Here is a 12,244-nt window from a genome sequence, read left to right as displayed (position 1 = left end):
GTGTAGATGCAGGGTTTCCCACAGAATTAGGGTGCTTTCACAGAGTAATAGTGAGAAGTCTCAGGTTATAATGGCAGCTGAATAAATGTATGAATGCTGTACACCTGTATGAATATGATTGGATGGTACTAGTCAGCTGGAATGAAAATGATCAATTCTGATAGTTATCTGACTCTCTCTCTCTCTCTCTCTCTCTCTCTCTCTCTCTCTCTCTCTCCAGGGGGTGTTGACAGGAAGTCTCTGTATGTGGGTGACCTGTCGTTGTGAGCAAACATGTTCCGGAACAGCCTGAAGATGTTGCTGGGAGGCAAAACCCGCAAGAACAACAACGGTGGTCAGTACCTCTGTATGTGTTATTACGTGTGCCATTATACAGTATATCTTGTGGACCCGATCATCTTGTGTTATGTTCATAAGGATTGCCTCTAATCTGATCATACAAATACAGTCTGGAGTAGGGATGTCAATAATTAACAGTTTAACCGTTAACCGACATTAAGCATTTTAACCGATTAACGCTATCGGTTAAAACGGTTAAAAGAAATGTTAATAATTAACTCAAAAGCGGAGCGGCTCAGAGGAGCGCCTCATCTCTTTAAGGAGAAAAGCTGGTCCACCTTAACAGCCCACCTTAAGAGGCGGAGCCGGAGTTGCAGGATACAGGAAGTCGGCTCCGGTCTCTGGCTCGCTGGAGCGGAGTGGAGGAGTTGTAGTTTTGTAGCATTTATTCAGCGACAAATAAACTGAACACACACTGCTACACCTACGATCACAGCTAGAACGCCACCAACAACCTCACACTCACCACCAACACACACACACGGTCTGTTGGAAACTCGCTAAAGTTACTCAGACTACGTGTGCGGCGGCGAGCACGAAGCCTCCGGCAATGCTAGAGCTGCTAACGTAGCACAAATACACACACTGTTTGTTGGTCACTCGCTAAAGTTACACCGGGCAGACACACAGCTGACAACCTGCTAAACTAAACTAAATGTGCGGTGGAGACTTTTACTGGGAAAGTGGCTGCATGTCCGCGACACTACACGCAGCATCGTAGCCGCTAAGTTAACGCTCCCGGACGGTGAACTGGGGACTCCCGTCAACCAATATCTGTTGTGCTCCTGCAGCTGGTACACCGCTGCATGCGAGGCACAAATCTGTCGGTTAACAGTCAATAATTGGTTAACGAGGGTCGGTTATCGGTTAAGACATTTTTTCAAAATGAGCATCCCTAATCTTTAGCTGTCAGAAGCTCCAAATGTTTATTTTACAGTGGAAATCTCTATTCTGATGTTTGCAGATATGTAATTTCCAAACTCTCTTTGATTCTCTTTCTCTCTCTCTCTCTCTCTCTCTCTCTCTCTCTCTCTCTCTTTGAACAGGTGGCAGCGGCATAGATTCAGAGGGGTCAGAGGTCAGGATGATGGAGGGATTCACTCGTTCGCTTCCCTCTTCTCCCCTCCTCAACCTTCGGCTGGTAAAAAGAACTGGTGAGACTATTGATCTGTCTGAACACACTTACATACAGTCCAATACAGGAATACACATTCACACTAGTCCAACAAAACAACACACACTCATCACACTGAGGGAGAAACAGATGGCAATCTCCAGCTGAACTGTTGTTGGCTACGACGCTAACATTAGCAAAACAAACATGTCTGCGTGTCAGTGTCACACATGAATGTATAGAGTTCTACAGGGATGAAGAATTTTTGTGGGCCAACCAGGAAGTTAGCATCACTCTGGTTCCAATGGGATTGTTCCATTGGGTTTTGGATTATTGCAGAAAATCAGCTCTGTGGAAAACAAACGTTTATGATACCTACACGTTTTGTTCAACAAGATATTCTTTTATGATTTTAGAAGTATAAATGCAATCGTCAGAAGTAAAAAAGCTAACGTTAGGCTATAAACGAACTACACGGTCGCATGAGCGCGAGTACACATAACGAGGCTTTAAAGGAGGACGAGTCAGCTTGATGACGTTTGGTAGTCTTTAGCCACTTTATTTTTTAGACACATAAAGGCTTCGAAATTCACGAGTGGGGTATTTACTGATGTGCTTTATGTCGTAGAACAAAACGTTAAAATCTCTTCAGCTCGTGTTAACCACAGACCTTATTTCAGGCATCTAACCAAAAAACATTAAAAAAAAACATTGACTTCCAGACGAGGGAACCGGAAGTGCTGAAATGCTAACTCATTTCCGGGTATTCACTCTATATAGAGAAATGGATACAGCGTTTGAGGCGGGGCCCTGTTTATTCCAATGAAAGCTGCAAATATTGTAAACATGAGTTTATGGTTTCAATCGCTAGTAGGAATGCTCATTTTGAAACATTTTCTTAACCGATAACCGACCCTCGTTAACCAACAACATTTGTGCCTCATACCAGCTGCAGGAGCACAACAGATATTGGTTGACGGGAGTCTCCAGTTCACCGTCCGGGAGTGTTAACTTAGCAGCTACGATGCTGCGTGTAGTGTCGCGGACATGCAGCCACTTTCCCAGTAAAAGTCTCCACCGCACATTTAGTTTAGTTTAGCAGGTTGTCAGCTGTGTTTCTGTGCGGAATAACTTTAGCGAGTGGCCAACAAACATTGTGTGTATTTGTGCTACGTTAGCAGCTCTAGCATTGCCGGAGGCTTCGTGCTCGCCACCGCACACGTAGTCTGAGTAACTTTAGCGAGTTTCCAACAAACCGTGTGTGTGTTGGTGGTGAGTGTGAGGTTGTTGGTGGCGTTCTAGCTGTGAACGTAGGTGTAGCAGTGTGTGTACAGTTTATTTGTCGCTGAATAAATGCTGTGAAACTACAACTCCTCCGCTCCGCTCAAGCGAGCCAGAGACCGGAGCCGACTTCCTGTATCCTGGAACTTCGGCTCCGCCTCTTAAGGTGGGCCGTTAAGGTGGACCAGCTTTTCTCCTTAAAGTGACGAGCCGCTTCTCTGAGCCGCTCAGCTTTTGAGTTAATTATTAACATTTCTTTTAAGCATTTTAACCGATTAACGCCATCGGTTAATGTCGGTTAACGGTTAAACGGTTAATTATGGACATCCCTAATCGCTAGTCTAAAGTCTTCTTCAATACATTTATACAAGTATGGTCCCATTTAGAGTCAAATAGACAGATAGTAGAAATAGACCATGAAGCAGGGGATGCTTTCGGGCGTGGCTACCTTGTGATTGACAGGACGCTACCATGGCATTGTCCGGACTGGGAGTTGTCCGTCTTTTTGCCGTAGAACTTTAACCCTTTCACAGTGTGTTTTCAGTTCATGAAAGTTAATTGTAACATTTTGGTCGCCTAAAAATATCAGATTGATATCCCTGAAGTTTAAAGGGGACATATCATGCTCATTTTCAGGTTCATATTTGTATTTTGGGTTTCTACTAGAACATGTTTACATGCTTTAATGTTCAAAAAACACATTATTGGGCGGCTGGTTTGCGGCAGCGGGAGAGGGATAGAGTGGGTCTGCCGACGAATCAGCTTCCAGGATTTCCATTTTCTCTCGACAAATCATGTGGCGGCTTTCCATTTTCAATACCGACGTCATCCATTTTCACCGCGGATACAGCCAATCGGAGCTCTGTATTCCATTTTCAGGCAACGAATCGTGTGGCTGATCTCCGCCACGTCATCCATTTTTGAATAGCCAATCACAGCCGTCCCAGCGGACGCGATGCGGAGGAGGGACTTTTGAACTATTCACTGCCTATTCAGCTACAGACAGGTAAATGTCATTATTAACATTACGTAACATTGATATTGGGTTCTCTTAGGCAATACGGATTAAACGTGTTTTAGCTTTCTGGCGTTTTTTAATGTGGGCTGATTAAGATTCGCTGTGAAATCAATGAATAGGTTTGTAATGTTACTCTGTCTGAGCTAGCCTGGCTTTAATTATCTTAAACCTGGTGAATTAGTTACCAATCACTTTATCATCTGTTCAGAGCTCTAATTAGAGCTCTAATTAGTATGCTGAGGCTACGTTACAGTTACAGTTACATAGAGGTAACGTTACTCCTACTGTATGAGCTCCTCAGCGTTGTTAAACTAACACTACCACAGTCACTTCTTTTAGCTCAGACAGGTAACTGTAAGATAACTGTGGTGTTATATTAATGATTATATGATCATAAACGTTATGTTAATACTAAAGCTATATATACATATACAGTATGACTGCTACTGTATTAGCTTCTTAACGTTGTGAAACAAAGTTTACTATCACAATCACTGTTTTTAGCTCAGACAGGTAACTGTCAGATAACTGCTGTGTTATATTAATGTTCATGATTCATGATTATATGATCATAAACGTTATATTAAACGTTCATACTTAAGTTATATAAACATGACTGTAGTTTGTAAGGTTTTTCAAGGTAAAAGAAACATAATTATCATATGTGTGAAATTGTTTCTACATATAAGTTTTATTTCAATGTCTGTTTTGACTTCTCCAGGCTGTCAGTCATCCTGCATCCTCTGCCCCAGAAGCTCAGCCTGCAGTCCAGTCTGAATCCTCACCTGGTGTCTCAGGTGGCAGAAATACAGTTGGTAAGTAATGTTTACATAAACCTCACAATAAAGCAATAGTAACAGTTGGGTCGAATCTATTTAACATACAACAGACAGCATACGGACATTAAGACATTATATGTTACATGTAGTGTAATTTCACAGCAGTTTATCCTGTTTATTTGCTTACTGATGACAAATTGTATGTTTAGGGGACGGGCATGGTGTGCCAGGTATGGATCGGGTTGACAGCCTTGCAGAGCACCTGGTAGAACTGAGGACACAGACCTCCATGACTCTCAGCAACCAGCAGGTTAGTAATATCTGTAATTTGGAATACCATGCTTAGTCCAAAAAGAATAAGACAATGTTGTTGTTTTCATTTCATTAATTACTCACATAAGCCTGTTGTGTGAATAAATATTCAGTCTCTGTTGTTCTTTTCATGTTTCTTTATAAGGGAAGCACAATTGTGGCCCTGTAGCAAAACCTGCTGGACGTTGACAGAGGGCCCAGCAATCTACAGTGGGCTGGTCACTGCCGGAGGCCCCGCTGGAGTCTGAGCTGAAGGAGTTTCTGGTGAATCTGTGTGCTGTAAATCATTCTGTCTGATGTTGCAGGGAATCAGACCCAATGACAAACATTAAGAATAGTATTATCTTCTTCAAATTATTTGTTCTTGTTGTTTCACGTGTTCCAGGCCCAAAGACAATAAAGTTAAAGCTTTAATATCATTACTGTCTCAATTCATGTGTATTCCTATGGTTATTTTTTTAATTAATTACACACAGCAAGTCCATCCCAATATTGCTCAACTATTCTCCAGTACATTATGATTTATTCTACTAACATTTTGACCTATCTTGCCTAACAGTTCATTAATCAGTCATAAGGAGGATGTATGCAATAATATTAAGCGTCTTTGAGATTACTAAAAAGCGCTATATAAATCTAATATATTATTATTATTATTATTATTATTATAATAATGCAAAACATCATCATGGATGATGATAATGTTTTGTATATTTGTTATCTGTAGTAATCTACCAGTTATATGACTGTATAAGGAAACCTGAACGATTTTCAATATTAATGTATTAGTTGCAGTGCACAAGTCTTGCATTAAAATTATATCTTGAGTCAATTCAAGTTTACACGAGCAACACAAACTATTTTTTACTGCATATTATAAACTTCGACCCTGCCAGAGACGAGATTCGAACTGCCTCTCAAGTGGACATGTATTATTCCCCCCGAAAAGCACAAAAAATAATGTTTTTATTCTTTAACAAAAATACTATGGTGTATAAAGACTTCAAAACACCATGTGGGTGAAAATAAGAGCTACAGAATTGTGTTTTCTTCTCTCTTTCTCTCTTTTTCTTTCTTTTCCTCTCTTTTCCTCCTCTTTTCCTCTCCCCCCTTTCTCCCCCTTTTTCCACCTTCTTCCCCCGCCCATCCAGACTATTGTTCCCCAGCTTTTGCGGAGTCGGTAGAGCGAGCGCCCATGTATGGCCAAGGCTCAGTCCTAGCAGCGGTGGACCCGGGTTCGAATCCGGCCTGTGTTCCTTTCCGCATGTCATTTCTCTCTCTCCCCCTTTCCAACACTCTATCCACTGTCCTATCAATAAATACTTAAAAATCACCCGAAAAAATAACTTTAAAAAAAAACACATTATTTTTCTAATACTGTCTGTCTGAAATGCTCCGTTTTAGTGCATTTCAACGGAATGGCAATGGAATTGCGTTGCTAGGCAACAGCTTGGGTCCATGTTTACTTCCTGTCAACTGATGTCATTCACATACACTGCAACAAGAAATAAACTGCGACCCATTTAGAATGTTTACTTTTAAAAATGTGAAATGTTCTAAATATTGTAGATTTGTGACATCACAAAAACGGCTTGTTTCAAACGCACAGTTTCTGAATACGGGCTGTGTGTATTTCTCCATGGATCGTGTGTATTGATACTTTCACAGTATTTATATATCACTTAAACCTGCATTATAATATAAAAGCCATGAAAATGTCACTTTTTACAATATGGGACCTTTAAGTGTTCCCTTCTTTTTTTTGAGCAGTGTATATATATTTATACATATATATATATATATATATATGTATATATATATAATTTATATCATATTGTGCACAATAGGAAAAGTTATGACCCTATTGTGATGTCATCATTTTATGCCCCCCCCCTACATAGAGTCTAGCCACTGGTTGACGGGAAAGAGAGAATCAAGGAGAAACCACAACCAAGGCTAGAATAGTTTCTTTTTGTTTTTCTTCCTCTTTTCCTTTCTTTCTCTCTCTCTCTGTCTCCCATTCTGTCATACACACACACACAGCTGTGACCTGTTACACAGCATCTGGCAGCAGGGGGGGGTAACCTTTGACCCTTTCATTTGATCGTCCCTCTGTGCCTTAGTGAGAGAGAAAACACAGAAATGTAACCCAAGCCCCTACCATCCTCCTCCTCTTCCTCCTCCTCCTCCTCACGGTTGATTTGACACTTCTCCTAAACATTACCATGTGGAGTCTCCCACCGACTCTCTTTCTGTGGGTCTACCACTCGCGCTCTGTCAAAACAGAAACATTATGAGGCAAGGCAACTTCTTAGAGTCATTACAACATACCCACATACACACACAAGCTCGGATTTCATTCACTCCTTTACTTCTTCTCCGTGTTTTTGGCCTCCCTCCCTTGTCTTCCTCCTCCTCCCTCTCGTCTTCCACCTCCTGACTCCTGTCATTTCTGCTCTAGAAAGGCTAAACACCGCAACCACATGTTTGATTGAGTTAAGACCTGAATCTAACTTTTTGACATATATGAAAAAATTATTATTACAGAGCTGCATTCATTTGGATTCATGTCCAACATTCTCTCAATTTTAGCACGTTTTTTGGTCTCCACCAACTCCTGAGGGAAATATTTGGTTCTTTAGCTGCTAAACGTTCCGCTTTGTTCGTCAGCTAGTCGCTAACTGTGTCTGTCTGCATTTCAGAGCTGAGCGGGTAGTGCACCGTTGTTTTTTTAGAAGTTTTGCAGCCCAAAACGACACTATGAGACTGGTGAGGGTGAACCAAAAACTGTTCATTTGTGGGCCAGACAGCTAATGAGCTGAACAGCAGCGTAACATAATTGCGATATTCCAACATATGAGAGTAATAATTCAAATCCCCGGTCCCACTCAATAATAACATAGATAAACCTGTACTCATTCGTTAGAAGTTAATTCTGTGGGCCTTGCGTTCAGCAAAGACATTAACAACACTGCTCAAGAACCATGTCCCTTTCTATTGGAACGTCCTGGGTGACGCAGCGCTGCGCAGCTGGAGGGAGATCACCAGGGAGCTGAAAGTTTCCTACTTGCTGTTGGCTATGTAATTTCCATTAAATATCATAATATAAAATGCGTGCTTTCTGTTTAAAAAGAACAAACGTAGGAAGATAAGTGGTTACGTCTCCATTCAGTAGAGGATTCAGTGTGGACAGAGAGTGTCCAATGTTATAGTCGGACCCTCGTTTGCTGTTAGGACACGGTTTTGGAAGTAGGGATGTCAACGGCTAAAGCTAGGGTCAGTAATGTTGAGAAACTAGCAAGAGTACTTTTAAAAAGTATCCAACCGAAAAAACCCAGTGTTACCAACTCTTCCGATGAGAGTAGCTAGCAGCACTAGCTCCAAAAGTCCCTAAATTTGGGGAGAAAGTCGCCAACTTGGCAACACCGACAATCCGTCCCTTCATGCCTCCCTCCAAAGCCACTCCCCCAAAATGATCATAATGACCGTAAACAACGAACATGGCTGTTGTTCGTACTCACAACTGTCAAGCTAGTAGCTTGTGGACGACTCTGGTGTCCTTTCAAAATACACTTCCATTTTCACAGGAAGTTAGGTTTAGGCAACACAGCCACTTAGTTAGGGTTAGGAAACGGTCGTGGTTGACGTTAACTTTACTGACTGACGACTCAAGGGACTCACGGGACTAACGATATCGATGAGTCATGTGACTAACGACTGACGTGACAAAATATATCAAGGTTACTTTTAGTTTCACACGGGACACAAACACCGGTCTCCTGGTTGAAAGTCTTGTTTGTTTGACCCATCTACCACCTCTCCCGCCCGCCGTTGGCGGACTCTCACACTATTAATTAGGGATGCACTGATACCGATACCAGTATCGGGTATCGGGTCCGATACTGTGCTCATGTACTCGTACTCATACTCGCAAAACGGCTCTGATACAACGGCACCGATTCCACTTTACAGCAGCGCGACATTAACCTCTCGTCACCATCTTTCAGGTCCTCACGCTCCACCTCCCTGACAGTGCGGGCGAGACGGGCCGGTGGTGCGCCCGACCCCACTGGGCCGGGATCCCACCTCAGCCGGCGCACGTCGGCCCTCACTTTGATTGCGTCACAGGGTTTTGCTTGCACCCTCTGACTCGCGCGTGCGTTAGACTCCTTGGTCTGTGTTTCAAGACGGGTCTGGGGAGTTGCCGACATCGCCACAGACCTCTGGTGCCTTTTATGTGGGCGGGTCCCACGCGGTTGGGGCGCACTGAGGACAGTCCGCCCCGGGTCGACAGTCGCACCGGGAGCAAAGAGCCCCGCCACGGTGTGGTGAGGTCCGGGCGGGGAGTGCTGTAAAGCTGCGGCCGGGAGCCACCTTCGCCCCGAGCCTTTCCAAGCCGACATAAAGCCGGTTGCGGCGCACCGCCTCGTATGCGGGACTCCCCAGCCTGCCGTGTGTCGCTCACACCCTCCAGCTGGCTGTTAACGAGGGTCTTTTGGCACAGGGAAGTACTCGTATCGGTACTCGGTATCGGTGAGTACCCAAATGTAAGTACTTGTACTTGTACTCGGTCTGAAAAATGTGGTATCGGTGCATCCCTACTAACAACTCACGTAACAAAATAAGTAAACGTTACTTTTAGTTTCACATCGGACACGAACACCGGTGTCCTGGATGAAAGTCTTGTGTTTGTTTGACCCATCTACCACCCCTCCCGCCTGCCGTTGGTGGACTCTCACACTATTAATACTACATTACTTACTTCGTCCGTCCAATAACGCCGTGGGTGGGTTTACATTGGATTTAGTTGAAAGCCCGCTCCATCACATGCTGTTGCTAAAGGGTACCTCCGTGCGTCGGTTTCCGATGCCGAAGGGCGCTTACCAAACGGCGGTATTTGACGAGTTTGGGAATGAGAACGTTTAGTTTTTTTCTCAACTTTACCTCCTCTGTTACTGTTTGTAGGGTAGATTTGTTGCTACTTCGCTCACTTTTTTTTTTTTTTTTTTTATGGACACTAGGATGACTCGTCATTGAAAATGTGTTTCTGATGATCGCTGATTGAACAACTCAGATTTTAGAATGCATTTTTAGAGAGCTCTTTATCAAGCATTTAATTCAATCTTCGTTTAGTACTTTTCTTTCTGCATTTTTCACATTTTCTGGGCTAAAGTGGATTACAACCTTCCATCTTCACTGTGATTTGTGGTCAGAGGCTCCTCCGTTCTTGGAAAAAGGAGTTTCACTTTAATTGCAGCATTTCTTTGGTCTGCCGACCTCCATCCAAGTCTTCCTTCAGGATTCTCTCTCTCTCTGGCTGTTTTTCTTCTGTTAGAAGAAAGAAGTCTTGAACTGTCTTTCCGAACTTTCCGACATGTAACAGATTACTCTCTCTGTTCAGCTCCTCCTGCAGTCCTTCCCTCTCTCTCCTATGTGTGTGTGTGTGTGTGTGTGGTTTTTGGGTTGGAGGAGGGGAGGTTTTGATTTGCTGTGCAGTCAGACGAGGGAGGTCGTCTTTCAGACCAGATATGGAGGCTGAAAGAAAAAGTCTTTAACACTTTAAAAACTTTACTTCTTGTGCTTCTGACCAAAAGAGGATATCATCTGGAAGCAGATTTACTCTTTCTTTTCGTGGCTTTAGTTGCTGTTTGCTCTTTTTTGCATGGTTTTGAGGAGGCTCTACCTGTGAATGAAAAGGATTGCATTTTTTTTACAACGGAGGACAATAACCAGTGGATTACATCGTCCAGATCTGCTGTGAGTTGCAGTCAAGTTTAACAGCCTGTGGATTCTATAGCCACCTCTGAAAGTAGCAACGTGAACATATGAAGCTATTACCACAGCATTCGCATGTTTGACTATCCTGCTAACTGCACTCATTCTGCTTCAGAAGTTGGAGTACCCCGAATGTTTTTTTCTTTCCCTGGAGAGACTCTTGCCCCCCTCTTATCTCTTCATTCCTACCTCCTGCATCATTCTCTCCCTCTCTCCTTTGTGTACTCCGGAGAAGGAGGAGCTCCGGACCAAAAAGAAGAGGATTGGATAGCGATATCATCATGTGCGTTAACATTTTCACCAAGAAAGCTTAATGGAGAGGACGAACAGCACAACAGCAATTCAGCAAACTATACGTTGAGTTGAACCTCGCTCTCATTCATCGAGGAGCTGTTATTTATTGGGGCAACAACAGCCCTTTGATTAGTTGACTCCGTCCTCTACATGGAACCACTCTGAACCAATCGCTGCCAGCTAGCTATGGACTGCACGGCGGCTATTTTGAAAGCGTGCGCCCGCTCCAGAGTCAAGTGGTGTCGGCATGAGCGGTCCTCCGTCAGTCACCCTCGGAGGCCGACGGAGGGCTGCGGTTGCGGCGGAGGTGTCACCGCAGCGGGGGTCGTCGTCGGCCACGCCTCCTCCCTCCTGCGGCGCTTACTGTTTTACGCCTGCTGTTGTCTGTCCCGCGAGGACAGCTCTGAGCTGTGTCGAGAATGGGTGGATCGTCCCGGTGGAGCACATAGAGGAGGAAGAGGAAGAAATGAGGAAGAAGGTGAGAGTGAAGGACTCTCTGTCTGTGTCGGTGCACTTGTTTCAGACAGACAGGTTTCTACCAGGTCAAAACTTACTATATTAGTATAAATCTTTGCGGCTTTTTTTCATATTTACTAATGAGAATGAATGTTATTTTGTGTTGTATATTTCAGGGAAATGTGTGTATGGACAGAAGGAATCCAGAGAGAGCTCGGTTAGCCTCCGTTATTAGCCTCGTTAGCCTTTGCTGTGTAAAGTGTTCCCATCATTAAAGGTGCTAAAGGCGAGATTTGGAGCGTTTTTATTGCCTCCGCTCAGCTCTCAACATGGCGACGTCCGAGCCGGCGGCTCACAGATAACTGTGCTAACAGCGCTAACAGTGAACGACAACAGTGCTGACAGAGCTAACGCAACGGGGCTGTCGGTCGGGATGGCGTTACCAGCTGTAACAGCCGTATGAACGCAGTGCAGAGCGGTGGCCATGAGCTAGCCAATGGGGCACGCTCACATGCACTAAAACGCACAGGCGGCTGGCCGGCCCAGCGATGTAAACAAAGCACAGAGAAGCTCAGATTACAACACACACAGAGGGAGAGCGACTTCATTCTCTGCTCAGGTAGACATTACTCCTCTATATCTTTACATAGCAAATAATTGTTTGCTGCTATATTAATGCTCTGAATATTGTATAGAGCACCTTTAAAATTGTGCACAAAAAGTTGCTGCAGTTATTTTCAGTCAGAAAAAGACTGTACATGATTGCTGGCGATGAGTTAAACTATAGGCTATGCACAACCCACCTTTCAGATTCTGACATGTGTGCCTTCATTGCTGTACAAAGGAATTTCAGAGTGTCAGGTTGCCTGACGTTGG

At 43.8% G+C, this 12,244-nt stretch overlaps 1 protein-coding gene and 1 long non-coding RNA gene across 6 annotated transcripts in view; both read left to right on the top strand.

Annotated features, from left to right (window-relative positions):
• Nucleotides 1-12,244, top strand: part of tanc2a (tetratricopeptide repeat, ankyrin repeat and coiled-coil containing 2a) — a 66,036-nt gene that overhangs the window by 19,271 nt on the left and 34,521 nt on the right. For 2 of the 4 annotated variants that reach the window (XM_074657231.1, XM_074657230.1), the window contains exon 1: nt 10,321-11,390. In XM_074657231.1, the coding sequence (XP_074513332.1) occupies nt 11,099-11,390 (292 nt within the window). In that variant the 5' untranslated portion in view covers nt 10,321-11,098. Of the gene's footprint in view, nt 1-220; nt 347-1,385; nt 1,494-10,320; nt 11,391-12,244 lie in introns of those variants that run through there. The other 2 variants (XM_074657233.1, XM_074657232.1) reach the window with 2 other exon arrangements.
• On the top strand, nt 3,515-5,457 carry LOC141779986 (uncharacterized). 2 transcript variants are annotated; one of them, XR_012596505.1, is made up of 4 exons: nt 3,515-3,740; nt 4,474-4,567; nt 4,741-4,841; nt 4,989-5,457. It is a non-coding gene; the product is annotated as an uncharacterized LOC141779986 (long non-coding RNA). The 2 variants fall into 2 exon arrangements; XR_012596504.1 differs by lacking the exon at nt 3,515-3,740 and having other exon boundaries at nt 4,458-4,567.

The sequence above is a fragment of the Sebastes fasciatus genome, chromosome 13, assembly GCF_043250625.1.
Source record: "Sebastes fasciatus isolate fSebFas1 chromosome 13, fSebFas1.pri, whole genome shotgun sequence".
Lineage (NCBI taxonomy): Eukaryota > Metazoa > Chordata > Actinopteri > Perciformes > Sebastidae > Sebastes > Sebastes fasciatus.
The sequence above is the reverse complement of the archived record's forward strand: the minus strand, read 5'-3'. Positions and strand labels throughout refer to the sequence as shown.